Raw genomic sequence first — 22,720 nt, forward strand, 5'->3', positions numbered from 1 at the left:
CGCAAAAAAAATTCTCATTTAAAAACTTATATATATGTAATTTACTTTTTAATCTTAAATCCCCATCCATAAAGGTCATATTGGTGATGTGATCATAATGTTGAGGGGTGCACGACAGCTGCTGGTCAACCTATAGAACGATCAATAGATTTTTTCTAACATCGTTCATAATGGTAGGTGCCATGTCGCTTGTCTTGTGTAGTTCGATTTCGATTTGTGATAAAATTTAATTGCAAACTTACTTTGTTTACGGATACGCTTTGCATTTATTCCTTGAATAGATAATGATACCTAACATCGATGTAAATATTATTATTTTATTTGCTATCTCTATAACTTAGGTAACTTCAACCGATTCTTTAACTCTTAATCTATTGTATGTGATCTTTTACTAATAAGTTTAAAAAAAGATCATGTTCTATATGCAACGCATATATTTGTTACGTTAACCGACTTTTTGAAAGCGGCTTGACCAAACACCATACTATTCTCCCGCGTACGTACTTTTACTTATTTTTCTTTAATGTATAACTGTCATATTTTGTTAAATCAATGAAAAACATATTTATAGATTAATATTATAACTATCGTCAATGTACGCTTCGCGGATTTGTTTTCGTATATAAAGTGAGACCGTTATATATATATTTTTATAGACCGGTTTAAGTTTCTTAAAGAAACAGCATGTAAATTTCTCGTCTGCTGGACTAAAAATCTCTTCTTTTTGAGGACAAGGTGTAAAGTTTACTCCACCGTGCTGCACCAATGCGGGTGCAACGTGAATACAAATGTTGAAGATTTTCGTCCTACACATGCAGGTTTCCTTACGGTGTTTTCCTTTAACGCCGAATTATTTTCACACATAATTAATCCTTACCAAAATATATAACGAAAATATTAAGTGAGTTTGTAAATAAAAATTGATGTCAATATTCTTTAATGGAATATTATAATATTTTATTATTATACATATATTATAGTACTTGGTAGATGCAAAATCGTAGGTTTATAAGAATATTACACACTTATTATTAATATTCCAACTGAGCTATCTACCAATCAACCGATTCGCCCGTACGTTGATAATTTATCGTAAATCGCGGGGACCAATTATACTAATTTATAACGGTTACGATACCTTCCCGATTCGGTTCCGATCTAATTTCGATCGAATCGCGACAGTATCGTTGTGTTTGTAGAATAGTAAAACGGTTAAACGGCAACGATTACGTTTCGATTCGATTGCGATAAAGTGACAATTTGTTCGTAGAATTTGGTTGTTTTTTTTACGTGTCTATTGTATAGCCTCGTTAGTATTTCTAAAACTACCGAAAATTACGACAACTGTAGTGTCATTTAATTGACACAATATAATAAACATATCAAAATAAAAATTATTTTTTAAACTATTCATATATTTTTAAACGTATTTTGTATCAATAAAATCAAACACGATATATTTTTAAAATATATATTTACTCGATATACAAATAACATTTAATATACAAATTTAATTTTTCATTTGTATGGAACTATTTATATTTTCAATGTCAAAAATCATATTGTAAATATTTCTGAGTTATAACGAAATCATAAGCTGATAGTGATTGATCAATCACTCCGCCCAACCCCACAGGCCGTGACTCTCTCTAATAGTCTCTTTATTATCTCTCCTCTGTCTCGTCACAGCGCTCGCTTCACCCTTGGCTATCGCCTTCTTTCTTTCCATCCTCTTCTCTCTCGCTTCTAGATTCTTCTTAACCTGTTGTTTTACTACTTCTGGTGCTATCGTACTCGCTGACGTATAAGATCTGGATGATCTAACATCCGATAAAGCTTTCTCGATCATAGCCAGTCTATATTTCTGTGTAGTTTTGTCTGTTTCTGCGTTTTTATTATCTGCATTTGCTTCAGTTGACACTAATGTTGGTATTTCTTCGGTTTCGACTTTATCATTTATCGATAAACTTCCGGTGTTGTTTATAACGTTATGTAATAATGGAGTTTCATCTCGTTGTATTGAAGCTTCCACCTAATTGTAAACCAATTTTATTGTTTAAGTTATGTATTAAAAACTAAAAAAAGATTGGCATAAGATAAACTATATTAGGTTAATGCTAAGTTTTTCGTATTTAGGATATATAGTTATAATTTAAAATGGTCATTAATGCAAAGTCTGCCCTAACATTTTTTTCAAAAAAAAATCTAAGCGTCGTGTTCAGGCAGATATGTGCTTTATTTAACAAATTCGAAGCGCTAGAAATTTATAATGAAATGCTATCATAGTGGCAGGCTCAGATCTCTCTTCCACGTGAGCAAAATATAGAAGCCACCATAGGATTATAAAGTGTTGAAAATATGTCAAATTTTTAAACTGTATTAAATTGTCTATGGTATCATCACGATATCCTTGATTAGATCCAGTTCGCAATAATGCTACGTGTTAGGTCTATGTCAGCTAACTTAGTGATATTTAGTGGCCACCTGATGGTAAGTGGTCACCAACGCCCATACACATTGGCATTGCAAGAAATGTTAACCATCGCTTACATCGCCAATGCACCACCAACCTTGGGAACTAAGATGTTATGTCCCTTGTGCCTGTAATTACACTGGCTCACTCACCCTTCAAACCGGAACACAACAATACCAAGTACTGCTGTTTTGCGGTAGAATATCTGATGAGTGGGTGGTACCTTCCCAGGCGAGCTTGCACAAAGCCCTAACACTAGTAAAATAACAAGGCAAAAGACAGAATAACAATTATACAAAAGTATAATCGGGATATTACCAATATTATAAAATCTTATGAACAAAATTATTTATAATAAAAGGTAAAAATAAAACGTAAGAATTATCTCACCTCAAGTCTGAGTGTCGTGATTTCATTTTCAGTATATTTTGATGTCTGTTCCGGTTCCTGATTCTCCTCTTCAGCGCTACTGGTTTCATCGTCACTTATTTGAAGACCAATACCCATTTCCTGAAATAAATTGTATCAAATTAAAAAAAAATTAGAAAATTTATTATGCTAGGTCTTTAATAAGTTTCCATAAAAGGAATTCTTCTGATAATGTCATTATTTATTTTTGACATGCATGAACAACATCTTTCTATTTCAAAGTTTACAAATTAAAATTATATACATACAATACAATAATAAAATGTGTATTCGTTTACTTTACTCAATGTGAAACAACTGATCGTTAAGTTATAGTACAAAAAATCTAAGAAGTTACAAATCGACGTTTAGCATATTTCATGGCGCAATAGCTCTGTAAATGCATACTTACACGAAAAACCTTTAAAAAAGTTTCATTGGAATATGTATAATTCTTAAACACTATAAATAAAAAAAAAAAATGACAAACGTAAAAGTATTAAAAGTAAAGAAATACATAATTGTAACACCGGATTTCGGATAACATGTAGGCACTAGTTAGAAAAAAACGCGAAATAGAAATATAGAAGGCACACATGGATCATCAAATGTTATCACAGTATTATTGAATTATATAATTGTCTTATCCCATTTATTCGGGGTAGCGCAATATGTTTTATGACACTGCAAAATAGACTAACGGCCCGAAGTCTCCTAAGCTTTAGAGCTGTAGCAAACCGTATGTATTCGGTACTGAGTAACGGGTGCGCCATCTAGTACCGAGTAACGAAACGTTACACACACATCTATCTGTTTTAGTGGCAGGCGAGCAGTAGTTTATCTCGTGAGCTCCTACTGTCGCCGACCATCTGCTCCGATGCAGGCATCGGTGAAGAGGACGACGACAGCCACAATATTATACATCAAAGAACCAAACAAAACAAACAGTCACTGGGTCACAATGACCCTGGCCTTTTGGGGCAGAATAAAATGACACGACGGTAAGAACCGTCGAGGAGCAGCCCGGGTAGGGGGAGCAACCCCGAGGCCCGTAACCAGACTGGCCTAGGCCAGTCAGGAGGACCATTAAATGATTGGACTGTTTTATTTTATGCGGGATGACGTATGCAAAATTTCATGATGATCGGTTGAGCAGTTCAAACGTGGAAACGTTACAAACAAACAAATTCACTTTCGCATTTAGATATAAATAAATCTTAGATTTTCGTGTTCAAAATGCGATTTGCTGATAGCTCCGCAAAACAACACTATTCTACTTAACTACTTATGTCCACTTTAATTTTACTTCCAATTTTTACTTCAAATTTTAGTTCCAATAACAACATCGCCGGACGCCGACATTCAAAACGCAATTTTTTCACGAATCCATAATGAATACCATAGCTTATCCAGGATACGACACGACCGACCAATGATATCGCGTTAAGTCGCTTTTAAAAGTTGTTTATTGTATTTACTGCACTTGTGGTTGGAACGCTTGAGATATTATCTCAGAAAACGTTCAAAAATATTAAATTGTAAAAAATGAGATCTAAAAAAATCCCGCTGAGTTTCTTTGGCCAGTTCTTCTGTGGTGTTTATTTCCGGACGGTGGTAGATTTGTTTCAATCAATAAGTAAGCGTAACGTTTCTATTTTGAATAAACATTTTTGACTTTTTTTATGGTATTGGTAGGTGGATGTGCAAATGGGCTACCTAGTGTTAATTCACGACCGCCTATAGACCACCCAATCCTACATCGCCAATGCGCCACCAACCTTGAGAACGAAGCTGTTATACGAAGCTGTTTACTGGTGGTAGGGCTTTGTGCAAGCTCGTCTGGGTAGGTACCACCCACTCATCAGATATTCTACCGCAAAACAGCAATACTTGATATTGTTGTGTTCCGGTTTGAAGGTTGAGTGAGCCAGTGTAATTACAGGCACAAGGTTGGTGGCGCATTGGATATGTAAGCGATGGTTGACATTTCTTACAATGCCAATGTCTAAGAGCGTTGGTGACCACTTACCATCAGGTGGCCCATATGCTCGTCCGCCTTCCTATTCTATAAAAAAAAAAAAAAAAAAAAAAAAAAAAAAAAAAAAAAAAAAAAAAAAAAAAAAAAAAAAAAAAAAAAAAAAAAAAAAAAAAAAAAAAAATCCCTTGTGCTTACTCACTCCCTTCAAACTGAAACTCAAAAATACTAAGTATTGCTGTTTAGCGATAGAATATCGGATGAGTGAGTGGCCTGTGCAAGGCCTTACCACCGAGTATATAGAGAACCGTTTAACGCAACCCGCAGCGTGCTCACCTGCAGCAGCTCGTCGTCGTGGCGGGGCGAGCGGCGGTACCCGGAGCACGCCACCTCGTGGTCGAGCCGCTCGTCGCGCTGCAGGTCGCCGAAGCGCGGGTACAGGCTGCTCTCGTATCCGAAACGTCTCTTGAAAAATTCTCGAACGCATTTCACGTCGCGATCAAAGTACCTGTTTATAATGTTTCCGTTTATTATTTGTTCATTTTTTAATGTATATAATTTATTTTCGACGTTAATTCTTCACTTGGATTGTTGTTATTCAATTTGAAAATCGAAAAGTAATATTCTGCATTAAATAAAATTTTTGCCGTGTTATAAGTAACTGAATAAATAAGGGTGTTCATACACTTCATATTATAATAATATAATATAGTATAGGACTTACCTACATTTTTGAATAGTTATCAATAATATTAAATAAAAAATATATAAAAATATATTTAATATTATATAAATATTTATAGTAAATATGTTCTTACAGTTCAGCGTTGTGGTGCATTGTGGAAACCATTTGTGGGAAATCGATAATTATTGGATGTCCATCCTTGTCTATCATTATGTTAAATTCGTTGAAGTCTCCGTGTATGACGCCACAGTTACCCAATCGTACGATCAAAGACATCAGCTCATCATATAATCCTTCGACATCTTCTACTGCAGTTACATGTGTCCTGGAAATATAATGTACATTTAACATATTACATCAAATGCCTGAGTTCGTCAAGTAGCTAGCTCATGTAAAGGCCGTACTGTAGATCTCCAGGTTTTGGGTTTTTTTTTGTCAAGAAATTCTCCATAGCAGCCCTAAGTTTGGAAGTTGACAGTGCTAACACACCCGTACATCAGAAACCAAGTAAAGCTATTGGTACTGCTTCCGATCACCCTGGTCTAATCAGATTGACATACTATTATAAAAAAGGAAACACTAGAGCACTATAATATCTCCTTCGTAGTTGGTAATACTCTGATGAATATAGCCACCGTGATAAAAATTGGTCTGAAGGATAGCTTCATAAAATAAAATTAAATATTTATTCCAACTAAAATGTTTGTAAATACATTTGTTAAAATGTCATTCATTCAATAAATTTATTACTCACATTGGTCCACCAGTAACAAGCTCCATAACAACACAATGTCTGTTGAAATCGATCGGCTTCGGTACAGGAAATTCGCGATCATACAATGCCTTCATATACGCAAATTCCTTGGTCGCAGATATGCGTGAGAGGTAGAGCCAGGAGGCTTTATTGCGGTGAGCATGGTAGTCTCGCTTGTCTTTAATGTTTCGAAAACAAGTTCTACCTAATCTGTTAAAAAATATATTCCGTATAAAATAATGAATAATATAAAATACTATTTTCGCTGGTATCGCAAAAGGAAGCACGGTACGTTTTTGGCTCCAACGTTTTCATTCTGGAAATTTCGACCTTCAGAACCAACCCTGTGGACGGCCGGAGACCAAAGTGGAAAATGAACAATTAAAGGCTATTGTGGAAGTGGATCCATCACAAAAAACTTCAGAGATAGCTACAGGCTTCGTGGTAAGTGACAAAACTGTATTAATCCACTTGAAACAAATCGGGAAAGTAAAAAAACTTGAGCGATTGGTATCCCATGAATTGATTGAATCGAACTTGCAAATACGTGTCGACTGCTGTGTTACTTTCCTCAACCGACACAATAATGAAGGGATTTTAAATCGAATCATTACTTCTGATGAAAAGTGGATACTGTACGATAATCGGAAGCGCTCGTCGCAATGGCTAAACCTTGGAGACCCAGCCAAATCCTGCCCTAAATGAAAATTGGCTCAAAAAAAGTTACTTGTGAGTGTTTGGTGAACTAGTGCTGGTGTCGTTCACTACAGCTTTCTAAAATCTGGCCAAACGATTATGGCAAATATCTATTGTCAGCAATTGCAAGCCATGAAGGAAGATCTGGCTGCTAAACAACCAAGATTGGTCAATCACTCTAGGCCACTGCTGCTTCACAACAACGTAAGACCACACACTGCACAAAAAACAACCACTAAGTTAGATGAGCTACAATTGGAAGGTCTGCGACATCCACTGTACTCCCCGGACGTTGCTCCAACAGATTACCATTTTTTCCGGAATTTGGACAACTTCTTACATGGAAAAAAATTCAACTCCGATGTGGCAGTCCAAACCACCTTCACAGAGTTTATTGATTGGTAGTTTTTTTAGTAAAGGGATCAATGAACTACCTATGGGATGCCAAAGTGCATAGATAACAATGGTGCATACTTTGATTAATTAAATATATTTTACAAAAAAAAAAAAAATTACTTTATATTCATTCCATACAAAAAGCCAATTTCATATGTAAGGACCTAATATAAACAATAATAATATCTTACAAATCAAACATTCAAACATTATCCTTTGATAAAAAAAAATTGGTGAGTAAAGCTCTCAACACTGCAAAAATTAATTAATGAAATTAATTTGAACATTACCTGTGGAGCTTCAAGCACAAAGGATTCCTATCTTCATCAGCTACAGTATATATATTGGACTCTTTGCCAACTCCAATCTGGTTACCAAACGACGCAATCACCTTTCTATTTGTAAGAGCCTTCAATGCTAAGTAGTCATAGCCAGCATTTGTAAGACGATAGCCGTCATCTATAAAATAATAAAACCTCTTGAAAATCTAATTGAATCACTATAAAAACTATTTTTCTAGACTTGTTGGGCAGGGTGTACTAAAATATGAACAAAGAAGGAACATTTTTGCTTTATGTAGTAGGTACCTACAAAACAAACAAACAAAAAGAAATAAACTAAATTGTTAGCACCAGTAGACAAACCAAAACATATTTAGTTATTTACCTTTTTTATATATATTACTAATTACAAAATAATACCTTAGTTGATTCTAACAATTCTCAGGTAAGAATGCCTAAATAACAAAATATTCAAATATTTTTAAAAGAATAATAAATAGATCAATACTCACAATGTTTACCACGTTCATAAGTCAAAAGTCTGTGTTTACACAAATCTTTCATAAGCTTGTGTACTCCGCCGTGGCGCAAGTTAGCTATAGATGCAACCAAAGATCCCGGCACCATTTCATGGTTCTTCATACCCATTTCCACCTTAAAATAATTCTCCAAGTTTAAAATGTATTATAGAAAACAAACATGGTTATATTATGAAACCTATATCAATTCTGCACTCTTACCGCAGTTAAGACACGAAAATCCTCTGGCGTTAAATATCGCAAAATAGCTACATCTAGTTTACCCATGTTTTTAATAAAAGTAAAGTATTCAGTGGTAAAAAACCTTATAAAAACAATACGTAAGGCAAACGTGGTTACTATTTTACATGGAACAATCGCTTAAATTGACAAGTGACAACTCGGATCTCGAATCTCGATACTCGTTTGACATTTGACTATATAGATATATATTAACATTGACAATTGACTTTTTTTTAATTTATCTAATGGCTCTAGGTACCATTTTTTATGCTGGTTAATTTATCTCTGTCTTTACGATTCAACGGAGAAATGCTGCTAAAATTTTCGCCAACTTCCACGCTGTCATGATTTGTACAGCAGATATTTTAAATTTTCTACCAATGACGGAATTATCCGCAAACTTAAACAAACCAGTACTTGGTTTGTTTAAGATTTTTTTTGCTTTACATACAAGCTTTTTTAGCACTAAATAAGTTATAGAAAAATACCTTTCATACTTATAAAATAGAATAAATATTAATATTATTCTACAATGAAAATGGAAATTCTATTACGATCTCGAAAAATTTTTGAAATTTAATTATTCGCAGCAAATTTATTATTCTAAGATGTATCATCGATATGTCATTAAAATGTCAATTTGATTGATCCGATTGATCAATTGTTAACAGTTTTGTTCATACCTCAATCTTCATACAAATTTATTTTGTTACATTTATAACACAATAGATAGGTTAATTAAGAAATAAAACAAAATTGTTGTACTACAGTTAATTAAACAAACAAATTATAATAATTAATGATTCACATATCGTCCAGAGTTGTTAACAGTGCCTTAATATTTGGAAATTATATTAATCCTTATGATCGTTGAAAACGTTGTAATTTTCTCGTTGATGTTTACTAAAAGTCTATAAAAGCTTAATACTTTTTTACTAGAAAAAATAAGGATGGTTTCAAATGGTATAGGGTTTCGAAATGGTACAATAACTTTAGATGAACCAAAAGAGGTCTACTACTCAGGGCAACCGATTTTTGGGAAAGTTAACTTTGAGCTAAATAACAGTCTGTCATTTTTGTGTAAGTTTATTTTTATATTAAATTATCAAAAATGTTATAAGATCAATGCCTTGGATCAAATTGGTTTGTTGTTATTTTTTAGGCTTAAATGTGATTTATAAGGGCGAAGCAAATGTTTTATGGACAGAAGAGGAGCAAGAAGTCTATCATGGTGTAAAAAAGAAAAAAATGGTTAAATATGCGGGACATGAAGAATATTTCAACTTTACACAATGTATTATTGGAGGCAATGGTATGTTTTCGTTTTTAAATCATTTGTAATAATATTTTGTGTAAATACATGATATTGAATAAATACAAATTGTTACTTTTTTTATGTACTATATGTAAAATTGTATATATTTTTCGTTTTAGGTGTATCATCACTTCCAGCCGGGAACCATTCTTTACCATTTCAATATCAGATACCTTTCAATGCTCCATCATCGTTTAAAGAGGAAAAAGGTGAAATTACATACAATGTGACAGCATATTTGCTGCTTCAAGATGGAGTTACTAAGGAGGAAATTGTAAAACAATTTCAAGTTATTGCACCTTTGGATTTAAACACTGAAGAAATTAAGGTATCTAATGATATATTAATAATAAAAATCATCACTTTAGTTCTTAAAATTGTTTATCTGAGATTGCCATGAGAGTAAAATTAATTAACAGTCTTATAATATGGTTGCTATTTTGTTTTATATACAAAATTAGTAATTCTTATTGCACTATAAATAATATAAGCTGCAATATTAATAATATAAGCTGAATAATTTCATATTTTGTGCTATTCTTAGATACATAAGATTTTATAGTAGGAATGTTTTGCTTCTTATTCTTTTCTAAGTTCATTTACTGATAAACATACAGACTTATATAATGAGTTGATTCAAGGAAAATATTACTAAATTATTAGAAATGAGGTAATAAAACTAATGATGGTCAATGGATCGAAATTTCGCTATGGAAGCAAATTTCAAATATATATATAATAAGCTAACTGGGAAGGAGATTTTAACATGCAAATTTGTGTAAATACATAGATGCCTTCTCTATTCACATATTTTGACAGAATGCAAAAACTTTCAGTAGCCGGGACTGTAAAACCCTGACTTTGAATGCTGACACTATCAATAATTTTTCCTTAAAATATGGCAAGACATTAATAGAGGTAAACGTCAATAGAGACCCATAGAGATGGAGTTCGAGGAGGTGTACAGCTGTAACTGTGCGTGCGCGCAACGTGCGCTACACGTGAGTGTGAGTGCGCCGCACTCAGGCGCCAGTCCGGGCGAATGCGTGACGCTGACTGTGCGCGCACACAACCGCGCCAATGTAGAGGTCTCGAAGATAGTGTTCCAACTGGCCAGGGTGAGTGCATACATTAGGGGAGCAGACAACTAGGGAACAGTATCCATGATGATATAAGTCAATGATTATAGTTCCATTCCAATATAAGATGGCTTGAATAATACTGTATTGTGCTAGAGAGATACCTTTTAACTTGAACTGTAAACCTGTGTAACTCCATATATTTGCATGTTGTAACGAAACCTATGGACCAAAGATGATGTAATTTCGAAAACACAAAATTAGTTTGAAATATTATAAACACCATACTCTTTTTAGTTCGTGACATATAAAAGGATAACAAAGGGATGCGTTCTACTTTCATTTTCATTGTTTGCAGCAAGTGATTAATTCTGTCGAATATTCTCAGTAGCAGCCCAGAGTCTGGAAGACATTATTATTATTTTACAGTAACATCCTGTCTCTGCGCTAATGCTTCCTCTCTTTTTTGAGGAGTTTAATCCACCATGCTGCCTCCACATGTTGGTGGAATACACATGTGGCAGAATTTCAGTGAAATTGGACAAATGCAGGTTTCCTCAGGATGTTTTTCTTCGCCGTCAAGCACGAGATGAATTGTAAACACAAATTAAGTATTGGCACATGAAAATTCATTAGTTAAAATTCACGCGCTCCAACCACTCGGCCATCTCGGCTTTTACTATTTTTTTTTTTTTTTATGATTTTATGATTATTACTTATCTATACTAATCCATATTTATATCATAAATGCGAGAGTAACTCTAGTCTGTAGAAATTATAGGTGGAAAGTAGTAAGAAAAAGCAATTGTTCCACCCGTTCTGGTAAAATCAAGCACAAGTAACATACATTTAGACAAATAATATATATATATATAAATATATTGTAAATACCTTTTTAGAAAATGCGGTTTTTAAGTCAGCAGCCGATGTCAACGGTTATACCGCCAGAGGAAATCATCATGTCGATGGTAAAAGGACCGATCCTGAGTAAAACGAACCGAGAGTACAACTTCGAGCTCGTGTTGCCGAAGTTCATCGCTTTGAACCTCGACAACTGCGGAATTATAGATGTGGGCTACTTTTTGAAAGTGAGAAGATTTTAGAGAATATACTTATGATCGATATAGTTTTTGACAAGAATCGGGACAATTCTAAAATTTGTATAGATTAGTATACTATTTATAATTTATTTGTTCTAGGTCACAATGAAAGTGTCAGGCTGCAATGACGATATTTCCGATGAAGCTCAGTTTTGCATGGGTCTGGTGCCTGTTGGTAGTACTGCAGACGTAAAGTTGACTCATCCCATGGCTGACTGCCTTCCGAACGCACCCATACCTAATCCAGACAACCCGCTATATGTCAGCCAACCTTACACAGAAGCTTTTGTTAATGCGCCAAACTTTCAAAATATACAAATATGTCCGCCGGGCCCTATCCCTAATTTCCCGTATCCCGTTGTAGCAAACGTGGTCGATGGAAATATGTTTGGTTCTAAAAACATTCTTCCAGGTGTCTTCGAAACTAATGCAATGTCCCGAACTGATCAAAACTCCACATCCATGCCGATACCGACCTTTCCAACTTTACCCGAAGGTCAAGCCATCCCATATATGATTCCTCAGAGTCCACCACCACCCTACTCGATGCAACCTTTTTCACCAGTACCGTCAGCGCCACCTTCGTATTAAATTAAAAAAAGTCATATTTTGAAATAAATTTTAGAAAACATATAATATAATAATACTTTTTTTAACATTTTTATAATAACATTCTAACTATCGCTTAAAGTAACTATAGTATAAAAAAATATGTTTATGCTTAATTAATCTATTATTCCAAGAAAAAAGTAACTCATAAGTTTTTGTATATGTTATTTTACTATCATTAGTAAATAACAATTACTGTCTGTGATATACTATGTTCAAATTTTAGGTGCCATTTTGAATAAATTACGTCCTTAGACATTTATATTATAAGTTATCCGCGCGCTATTACAATGCGATGGAACCTTCGCAGTAAATCGAAAGTGACCGTTCTGGAGCGGAGGACCGTTAGCAAAGAAGTTCTAAATAATAGTTATCCGATTATGGAAAAGTCAAAAGTGGGTTATGATTTTAGCAGATTACGTCTATATGGGAAAGCGTTGGTATGTACGTTCATCTGCCAGAATTATTTCATGTTATTAATCTAACCTTACTATTGTAAAATTCTCAAATTATGCAGTAAAAAATCACAAATAAAAATCCAGTTGATTAGTGTACCAATAAATATTAACACGTCCTATCGTCTCGCTAGTTGTCGAGTTTATCACTAACTCGCGGACCTTGTGTCTTTGTTCTAATAGGTCGCATCACTTTCTAATCGCGTGCGGATTACATCGTGATTATAAATTGGAATTTTTAGTTAGAAGCAAATCGACAACGGATTAAAAATAATTTAATACCGTATTGCTAGGAACTTAAAGTCTACATTCTAAAGTACAGTAACATTCAATCATGCTATCAGCTGACCTAAAAAAACCAGTAATTGGTTGCAAAGATTATTTTTTATTTAATAAGTGTGCGTATAAAAGATTTTAAAAAATTGTTTTCATTTTAATAATTATATTGAATATGTTCATATAATATAAATAATTTTATATTGTTCGTGCAAAAGGTCAAATATACCTTAAATTACGTGTATATTATTGGAAAACATTTTAACTGATTCTTTATTTTTTTATATGTATACTAAAATTACAATCCTTCCAGTTTGAAATCACAAATAGAAAAAAATATATATGTAAACACTATTTTTCGCACTAACAATACCGACAACAAAGAATATAATAATGTTATTTTTTATAGAAATATATTGTAATATTTTATACCTTTGCTAAATTTATGTTTCATAGTAAATATATTCTATTAATAAATGACAAACAATCCTTTTGATTTCAATTTCTTATAACATCCCTCTTATAAAAAATATTATAATAAATAATTTCCATTAAAAAATTACATGGTAACTGAATAAACCAAATACAAGAGCAAACTTAAAGTAATTGCATTTTTTGATAACATACACATTAATTTGTTAGCGTTATAATTTCTATCACAGTGAAAGTGATATTGTAATAAAAAAAATAATCAGTATTCTATAAAATATATTTATTTATTCATAAAAATAATGTGTATTCCACCAACCCGCATTGGAGCAGCGTGTTGGAATAAGCTCCAAAGCTTCTCCTCAAAAAGGGAGAGGAGGCCTTAGCCCAGCAGTGGGACATTTACAGGCTGTTATTGTTTATTGTAACATTTCTTAATATCATCTTATAAAATTATAAAAGTGTAAATGGTTTATTAAAAATTTGTAAATTATCATAATGAGTAAGATAAGTTGTTGATATCGTTTTCAATTAATTATGATAAAATTAAACATCCTTCCATACTAAATGCTGTTAGGATAGCATCTCTTGGAGTGTTGTATGACAAAAGTACCGTTAGCAAACTTTATGTTATTTATTTTTAGATTGTAATAATTTATGGTAAAACTCAACCAAACGAGATAGAAACGAGATATTTAGTAGTTTTGTTCAGGACTTCCTTACATCTAATCGTTTTATAAGTCTTATTTTTAAGCTACATTTGTATTCATAAAAATGTATACATAAATAGGATATCAAATCTCATCAAGAATAAGTACTCATATATTGCGACTTATGACTAGCGATCGATATATAGAACTAGTGTTAATTTGTATATAGTCAGTGAGTTATAAGAGTTTAACATTGAAACAATTTGTATATTTATTACTGACTTTAAATAAATTAGCACTAGCTATTACGATTCGAGCACATACGGTGTAAATACAATATATATTATTATAACAACGTTATTACATATATATTTATATATAAAGCTGGATTTTAAATATCACATGCGTTTCAAACACTAACAGTTGTGACATAACAAATTCTTTAAAAATCTAAACTAATCCTTACTTGAATAAAACGATAATAACTAACTTTAAGTAAATCTATATATCAAATAATTGTTAATATATTGAGTATTTATTACAAAACAATATTATTTTTTATTGAATTTTGTTTAAAAAAAATTCGACCCCATACTATACTAGTTGTAATAAAAGTATAAACAAATATAAAAAATAATATTAAGATTTTTTCCCCCCAATTAATTATTATTAATTAATTATTAAAAGGTTAGTAGGTTACCTTAAATTAAAATAACAGATAATACATTACCAAATGACATATTTGAAGGTGACAAAATTCGTACATATAAATATATTAAATATAAATGCTTAAAATTGTTTACATTTTATAAATCAGTGTTAATAAATCTTACATTATTCTAGTTTGTGTATCCAGTGTCAATAAAGAGAAGATGTATAAAAACCGGCTGATCTCGTTCCATCTCACTTGCACACTATGTATATCTTTTGCAACTTCTACAGTTATAAGTTTGCGAACATTAATAACGAATTTCCATTTCAAGCGCGACTAGTTACCACCAACGTCATACTTTCAAATTATTTGTCTTACTAGTCTGTCAATGCTTTTTGTTATTTGGTAAAATCCAACACAATATCAATAGAGTTTAATAAGAAATAAATACAATTTAAATGTGTTTGCTGTCCTCACTAACAGAAGTGCATCCAACCATTTAAAATTATTTTCTGTATTAGCAATCAATAAACATTTTTGATGTTAAACATTTATTGGCGCGCCTTGGGAGGTAAGATCGGCTCGTATGCCGTGAAAGCAAACGCATGCCGATATATGGTTCTTTACTATAATAATAAGAAAAATATATTTACTTATAAACATTGCATAGTTATTTATTGTACACCATATTACTTTATTGGTTTCATTTGATATAAATTCTTTCAAAAACCATAAATTTCGATGTTCCACATCTGCATGGCGTCTCATAACATTTATATTGTAATGGGTAAATGTTTCAAAAAATATTTTTGATTAAGCAAAAGAAAAGAAAAAGTACTTTAGAACAGTTAGATGTAGCTTTTTTTCAACATTTCATTCATTTTCATTCTCTGAAAAAGAATTTATTGTAAATATATATAAAAGGAATTAATTTAAAGATTATTTATATTATAGACTCGTGCATTTTGTTAACTCATCAATGATTTTTCATGAATTATATAAATCAAATATAAACTCACTTTTTTTCAGTGTCGGGCGAATCAAGCACAGGTGCACTCGCAGCTATGTATGGGTTTACAGGAACCGGCTAACAAACAAAAAAAATATTGTAAATCGTACATAATACAAAAATATAATATAATTGGAGTACATAATACAAATTTATAATATATGCTTACTGAAACTGGGTGAGATGGGAAAACCTCTGGTGAGTGATAAGGCACATTGCTGCTTCCCTGGACGGTAAACCCGATGTTACCAGTCTTTAATAAGGTTCTATTAATCGCATTTGATCCTGTCTCAGGAGTAGATCCCACTTGTTTTGGTGTATATGGCACATTTGGCTGGGCAGTAGGATAAGGCGAATTATTTCCAGGGTATGGAGGGGGATTATCAGAATATGGTGAATTACTAACAATGCTAGGAGTTCCAATAGGATAAGGTATGTTTCCAGTCGGATGAGGTGATTGCGTCAGATTGTTTGTGGGATACGGCGGGTTAGAGATAGGGTATGGCGACGTAACAGGATAAGGAAGATGCTGATTAGGACTAATCGGGTATGGCGTATTTGTTGGGTAAGGAGGACTGCAAGGATAAGGACTGGCTACAGGATAAGACGACAAGGGTTGTTGAGTCACTGCTGAAATCTGTTGAGGCATTTGGTCTTGCAGTGGATTCGGTACATTGTCCTGGAAACCTACTAAGGGAGTAGTTCCGATAATTATTTTTCGCGATCCATCTGAATTATTGTGACATCCATCAGGAGAAATGGTAACCTAAAATAATTAAAAAAAACTTTAATAACTGTAAGAAAAAGTTTTACAAATTTTCCAATATAGGTAAAGGTAATTTATTCCACTATGCTTTATAATAATAAACAAGCAAGAATTATTATTTTATATAAAATATAATATTTATTTTATTAATAAACAAACAACAAAAAATCCTACACCTTATACAATATATATATATATATATATACTTTATTGTACACCAAGAAGTAAAATAACAGACTCAGATAAAGTAAATGTTACAGAACTATAGACAAAAGATCTTATAGCTTAAATAGTTATCTCTTCCAGGCAACCTTACGGAATATTAAATAATGCAATGAGAAGTTGTAAAAAGTATCAACATAAAAATATAGGCAAAGATGATATTCTTTTTTTGTTTGGTAGATATTGAAGAGCACTAAGCTCAGTGAAAAAAAAAGTGTAAAAAATATGTATGAAACATTATTGGTACAAACATTGATTGTTTGAATTTCAACCAACATGTGAACTAGTTATGGTGTTAGTAAGTGACTATACATGTATTTAAATAATCGCTTACCTCAAGTTTATAATCTAAATCAATGTATCGACATCCAGAGAGATTGTAAATGTCTAAAGCTGGTACTTCCATCTCTATTGTCCAGTTGCGACTGGTGTTGCCAGGTACGGACCCTTTTTTTATCTCAGCTATGACATCATTCTGTGTCCTTCTACCCGAATGATGTGTTGCAATGAAGACTACTTCCTAAAAACATTAGATTTAATTAGAATGTACATGGTGGTTATGGTTAAACTTATCAAGAAAACACTAAGACCACCAAAGTCATGGCAGGGAGTTATAATATTCTTAGACAGCACATTAACATCTCACTCATTTTACTTTTGAATAAGTATTCATTCTTATGTTAAATGTGTATTGTCGTTAGCGCTATTGAAAAAAAAATTACTTCTATAGCCTAAGCTTTTGCAAGAAGTATGACAATAGTCCAAGTCAAATAAAAATCAATCCTCCAATTTAACATAAAGAATTATAGAATACCTAAATTTTAATTTCATATATTATTGAAGTCTCACCTTAACAATGCGAATTTCAATATGACTAATTTCCACATTGCCTTTATTTGTGCATGAAATTTCAATAGGAATTTTTTGTCCAGGACAGTAGCCCGACATGGGTGCATTGATCACTGTGTCACAAGATCCTGAACTAAAGCAGCAGCAGCAATATGAAGCACTGAATTCCATCTCTATTGGTTCCTGTTCAATAAAATAAGCAATGAAATTTTAATAAATCAATCTGTGTATAAAAAAATATATAATTGCATAGAATAATTAACAAGTTTATTTAAAAAAAAAGTAAAATGCTAAGTATTTTATAGTGTAGTTGTTTGCACAATTACCAGTGCATTTTCATAAACCGATAGGACAGCAATCAAACACGGATCGGATAATTCAGGCACAGGATAGATGGCTCAACCTGCTTCCTGAGGCACGAAAAAGTTAGCACTGGCAACAATAAAACTGGGCTGCTACTAACAGAATTTCTTGACAAATAACTCAATAACTTTTTATCCCAACCAGGGTTAGCCCATAGACTTATGTGCACAAGCATAGTTTATGCTTTATCATTGAATGTAATTAATGTTTTGAAGATATTTTCTTTTATAAAATTAATGGAAAAGAGAAGAATGGGCATGAAAAACCACTTTTAAAGCAATATTTGATAGATGTTCCTCTACATTTAATGTAATCATATTATTCAACAAATCAGTTGTAACAAAATTAATTTTAATTTTGATTAACTAATACTAACTCTACAATATGGGTTACTATTGAGATCCAAGGGAGCCATCACTCTAACAGCAATCTTCTTCTCTTGATCAAATTTAAATGCTCTGTCTACAACTGCTTTAATCTCATATCTTATGTGACCATAGCTGCCTTCATAAGATGCCGGACAGCTGGCAGGAAGGTTGAAACTAAATGGATACTCATAGTCACCCGGTTGAATTTGATGATCTCCTGCAAATATAAAATAAGGTTATAATAAAAACTCAAAAGCTGGTCAACTCAAATGCTATCCATTAAACTTATATTGAATTTAGGAGCAGTGACAACAAACTCTCTGCATGTAAAAAATAAAACTGAATAACTACAAATCTGATAACAATATTTTATATTAATAGTATCTATAAGAAGAGGTTTAAAGTTTGATTTGACCTTCATCATGTAATTTTTATAATTGTATTATTTGTTTAAATTCATAATAAAATGTTTTAATTAAATGTTATCAACCTTTATAATAATTAACTCATTTAACAAGACACACATTGCAAAACAACACAATTACTTCTTTAGCAGATGGCCATGTCAAATGATAAAAATATACCAAATTATGAATATTATTTATTTCTTATTCCAAATGATGTGTTTGTTCAATTTGCAGTTGAAAACCTTGAACCTTGGAGTAATAATGCAAAAACTTAATTAAAAATATGAAACCTTTTCTTATTGCTTGTATTGATGACAGGAGGGTTATTTTTTGCCCACAGGATGAGAATTGCGATTCAAAGGAGAAATGCTGATAGCATTCTTGCCACTATTTCACACGGTCATGATTTGTATAGTAGCAATTTTTAATTTTCATTTGTAACATCTTTTGTAAATTTATTTCTTTAAGGCTTTAATATAACTGATAAATATTATAAATTGTGAAAAAAATATACCAATTGTTGGCTGAGATTCTGATTACTTTCTTTCTACCAGTAACTATAAATGGGTGTTTATTTTATCTGAATGCAGATTGTCAATTTTGATGCAAGAAACAATTTTAAAACTTTTAAATTATGTTTACCTGATTCTCCACCTACTAAATAAACTTTTATGTTAACATATTCCTCATATGATTCATGATTTTTCCTGTAAGTTGAAGTTTTGCCATTAACTCTGCGTGTTTCTGTTGTTGTCCAGTGAACTTTGCAAAAGCCAAGTATTTTCACATATATACCTAAAGTATAATAAAATACATTGAACTATTACTCATAATATATATGTAAAAAAACTGCAAACCTCGACAAAAAAATATATTTATGTAAATTAAACTTTATTATTAGAAAAGCTAGCATAAGTTTTAAGATCTATCAAATTGTAATGTCTAGTTAATATCTTCATAAATATCAATATCTTGGTGAAAAATAAAATTTATAAGGTTTTCTTGCTTATATATAATAATAATTTCACAATTCTTCTGCAAGTTGCAATAATTTCTACTTTTTTTTTGTTTCGGATAGTTTAGATTTATTTTGAATTTAATGAAAAGCCTCCACTTCATTTTCTTCTACTCACCTCGAAATGACTTTACTTTGTCTTGTCGAAATATTAGTTTCCCACGAACTGTTTGGCCCGAATAATATGCTCCGTTAGGGCTTTCTAAAACCATACGCCCATCATCGAAACCCATATCTATTTTTATATTTTATTTGGTGCCTACAAATAATACAATATATTTTTTAGTAATTGTGGTATTTAAATAAAGTTTAGGTCTCACTCATACAACACGAAAGTTTATATAGTAAATACTCCTTGTTAATTCTTATTTTTCTTAACAGCGGTTATAATTATAATTTCATTCAAGGATTCAAGTGGTTCTGAATCACAGAACACTTCATATAATGTATAGCCTATTCCAACAACAACAGGAATAAACCAAAATAAATAACTTTGACACCGATATCATTGGTCACCGATATCAATTGACGCGTATCATTGGTCGAGATCTTGAATAATTTATGATATTCACTATCTATTCGCGAAAAAATAGCGTTTTCAATGTCCGCGAAGTTGTAATTGGAACTTCGAAAGTTAAATGTATTTAAAGGTTCTAACTAGTTAAGATTAGTTTACCTTTATTCGTACTCCGATTGGAATAGGGTACATAATTTATTTAGAGGAGGATAACCGTAGACAGAGAAACTAAGTAGTTTCTAACTTTAACTAACTAGTTTCTCTGTCTAGTATAATATTACGAGAATAACTAAACGACTCCAATCTCCATCCATACCATACCCTTAGCGACCTGCGCCATCTATGTACCGCCTACTAAAACTAGAAATAGAAGTTATGGAGGGAATTTCGAACTAGTGCATTTTATAAATACTTCGAATTGCATTTTATGTATAAGTACAGTGCCTTTCTCGATAGTTTTCTACAAGTTGGCCAATTTTTGCTCAGCAATAATAAACATCTAAACAGAATCACAATCGGGAAACACAGTGTACTTGTGCATAGTATGCAAAAATAATCTATAAAGAGTTGTCTAATAAAACAAAGATTGGTACTTTACTTTTTTATTTACCATGATAATAATTATAATTTATCGAATTCGTTTAGGCAACATTTATTATTACTTACCATCAGGTGGCCCATATGTTCGTCCGCCTTCCTACTCTATAAAAAAAATCAACATGATAAAATGTACAAAACAGAGTATATATAACTATTATTATGTGTACGTTTTCAGAGACGGGGCTTCCATACATAAGAACAGCCTGGCGCAACTACGATCTATAATCTATTCCACGCCATCTACAAGAGGAATAAAGACAAATAAACAACTTTGACATCGAATTGACGCTATATAAATAGTCAAGATCTTGAATTACCTATTCACTATGGATTGGCGAGAAAATGTCGATTTAAATGTCCGATAAGTTGTAAGCGGAACTTTCCGGAAAGTTATTTTTTTTTTTGGTGAATAAAGTTATTTTTATTATTATTATAAGTGGAATAGTGTTGCATTATAAATAAAGGTAAATTAATCAAGAACTATTTGTAGTGCATAATACAGCAGAACTATTAGCAAATCGCATGGAATATGTAAATCTAAGGTTTGGTTATCTTTACTCCTGCGATTGGAATGGATTATAGAGATATTACGTATATACTGTAATGTCTCATAACAGATTATACATGATTATACGTAATCTTGATTAAAATTACAGATAATAATCATTAATCTGATTACATTTTCCCAAGTCTGATCGTATGTACGCAATACCGGGGTGCGAGTTCCTGATATAAAAATTCCTAGTTTTATTATAGTAACAGCCTGTTAATGTCCCACTGCTGGGCTAAGGCCTCCCTCTCCCTTTTGAGGAGAAGGTTGTGGAGCTTATTCCACCACGCTGCTCCAATGCGGGTTGGTAGAATACACATGTGGCAGAATTTCAATGAAATGAGACACATGCAGGTTTCCTCACGATGTTTTCCTTCACTTTTAAGCACGAGATGAATTATAATCACAAATTAAGCACATGAAAATACAGTGGTGCTTGCCCGGGTTTGAACCCGGGCAAGCACCACTTTGAAGTTTTATTATTTTTACTTTTGTTGATAAGGCAATATTTATAAGCATTATGAAATTATGCGGCAATATGAAAGGTGAGTAAGATAGTATAACAGTATAAGAAAAACAAATCTAGCTTTGTTTATTAACGCCTGTGGCCAGTGTGCTGGTCTTATTCAGTGAGTTAATGTGATTTTTTATTAATATTACAACGGCTAAGCTAGCATAATTGACATTTAAAATACTAAAACTTGGTGTTTATTTTAATTGAAAGTGTAATTATTTATATGTAAAAGGTAAAACAACAGGAAACTTGACTTTTATTAACTTAAAGAATTGTACATAATAAAGTAGCAATATATAACATTTGATAAGATAAAAAGAATAGTATAATTTCTTCCTTATATATAAATCATCAATTATTAATTTTGTAATTAATATTTTTAGTCACTACTTTAGTGAACTTGTAGATAATATAACGCTCTGTATAAATAAATCGCCGAAATTCCATACTTATTAATTGCCAATGCATAATGATGACTCAGTAATCAGTACATATGCCTAAGCACCATTTACTAGTGGTAGGGCTTTGTGCAAGGTCGTCTGGGTA

The 22,720-nt window shown here is 32.2% G+C and overlaps 4 protein-coding genes across 8 annotated transcripts in view; 2 read left to right on the plus strand and 2 right to left on the minus strand.

Moving 5' to 3' along the window:
- Window positions 1-1,457: 1,457 nt before the first annotated feature.
- On the minus strand, window positions 1,458-8,593 carry LOC126773367 (serine/threonine-protein kinase RIO2). The gene is made up of 8 exons (XM_050494287.1): window positions 8,409-8,593; window positions 8,181-8,322; window positions 7,678-7,846; window positions 6,296-6,505; window positions 5,675-5,866; window positions 5,193-5,364; window positions 2,864-2,983; window positions 1,458-2,032 (listed from the first exon to the last, which is right to left on the minus strand). Exons 1-8 carry the CDS (start codon window positions 8,472-8,474, stop codon window positions 1,616-1,618), a joined length of 1,488 nt encoding a protein of 495 aa, XP_050350244.1. The 5' UTR covers window positions 8,475-8,593; the 3' UTR covers window positions 1,458-1,615.
- A 543-nt stretch (window positions 8,594-9,136) lies between these two features.
- On the plus strand, window positions 9,137-16,230 carry LOC126773371 (arrestin domain-containing protein 2-like). 2 transcript variants are annotated; one of them, XR_007669730.1, is made up of 7 exons: window positions 9,137-9,509; window positions 9,592-9,741; window positions 9,864-10,072; window positions 10,677-10,862; window positions 11,723-11,911; window positions 12,023-12,972; window positions 16,024-16,230. XR_007669730.1 is itself a non-coding variant. In XM_050494299.1 (6 exons), exons 1-6 carry the CDS (start codon window positions 9,380-9,382, stop codon window positions 12,512-12,514), a joined length of 1,356 nt encoding a protein of 451 aa, XP_050350256.1. In that variant the 5' UTR covers window positions 9,137-9,379; the 3' UTR covers window positions 12,515-13,634. The 2 variants fall into 2 exon arrangements, 1 of the variants encoding a protein (XP_050350256.1); XM_050494299.1 differs by lacking the exon at window positions 16,024-16,230 and having other exon boundaries at window positions 12,023-13,634.
- LOC126773365 (arrestin domain-containing protein 17-like) lies at window positions 15,643-21,195 on the minus strand. Of its 4 annotated transcripts, none has more exons than XM_050494285.1 (9): window positions 21,177-21,195; window positions 20,112-20,252; window positions 19,621-19,773; window positions 18,580-18,788; window positions 17,841-18,023; window positions 17,326-17,511; window positions 16,173-16,769; window positions 16,014-16,081; window positions 15,643-15,884 (listed from the first exon to the last, which is right to left on the minus strand). In XM_050494285.1, the coding sequence occupies exons 2-9, from the start codon at window positions 20,224-20,226 to the stop codon at window positions 15,878-15,880; spliced, it is 1,518 nt and encodes a 505-aa protein (XP_050350242.1). In that variant the 5' UTR covers window positions 20,227-20,252; window positions 21,177-21,195; the 3' UTR covers window positions 15,643-15,877. The 4 variants fall into 4 exon arrangements, with proteins under 4 accessions (XP_050350242.1, XP_050350240.1, XP_050350243.1 ...); XM_050494283.1 differs by lacking the exon at window positions 21,177-21,195 and adding an exon at window positions 20,670-20,812; XM_050494286.1 differs by lacking the exon at window positions 21,177-21,195 and adding an exon at window positions 20,510-20,523.
- Window positions 21,196-21,555: 360 nt separating this feature from the next.
- LOC126773329 (bumetanide-sensitive sodium-(potassium)-chloride cotransporter) overlaps window positions 21,556-22,720 on the plus strand; it is a 40,535-nt gene continuing 39,370 nt past the window's right edge. The window contains exon 1 of the mRNA XM_050494177.1: window positions 21,556-21,574. The gene's annotated coding sequence lies outside the window, so the exon portion shown is untranslated. The remainder of the gene's footprint in view (window positions 21,575-22,720) is intronic.

The sequence above is a fragment of the Nymphalis io genome, chromosome 14 (assembly GCF_905147045.1).
Source record: "Nymphalis io chromosome 14, ilAglIoxx1.1, whole genome shotgun sequence".
NCBI classification, from domain to species: Eukaryota; Metazoa; Arthropoda; class Insecta; order Lepidoptera; family Nymphalidae; genus Nymphalis; species Nymphalis io.

Coding starts and splice junctions, on each gene's coding strand:
- LOC126773365 (XM_050494285.1), bottom strand. CDS start 20,226: ATGGGTTTCGATGATGGGCGTATGGTTTTAGAAAGCCCTAACGGAGCA. Junction 19,774..20,111: donor CAAAGTAAAGTCATTTCGAG/GTGAGTAGAAGA, acceptor ATTATACTTTAG/GTATATATGTGAAAATACTT. Junction 18,789..19,620: donor TTTAGTAGGTGGAGAATCAG/GTAAACATAATT, acceptor TTATATTTGCAG/GAGATCATCAAATTCAACCG.
- LOC126773371 (XM_050494299.1), top strand. CDS start 9,380: ATGGTTTCAAATGGTATAGGGTTTCGAAATGGTACAATAACTTTAGAT. Junction 9,510..9,591: donor TAACAGTCTGTCATTTTTGT/GTAAGTTTATTT, acceptor GTTATTTTTTAG/GCTTAAATGTGATTTATAAG. Junction 10,863..11,722: donor TAGTGTTCCAACTGGCCAGG/GTGAGTGCATAC, acceptor ATACCTTTTTAG/AAAATGCGGTTTTTAAGTCA.
- LOC126773367 (XM_050494287.1), bottom strand. CDS start 8,474: ATGGGTAAACTAGATGTAGCTATTTTGCGATATTTAACGCCAGAGGAT. Junction 5,365..5,674: donor ATGCACCACAACGCTGAACT/GTAAGAACATAT, acceptor CATTATAAACAG/GTACTTTGATCGCGACGTGA. Junction 2,033..2,863: donor TCACGACACTCAGACTTGAG/GTGAGATAATTC, acceptor GTTTACAATTAG/GTGGAAGCTTCAATACAACG.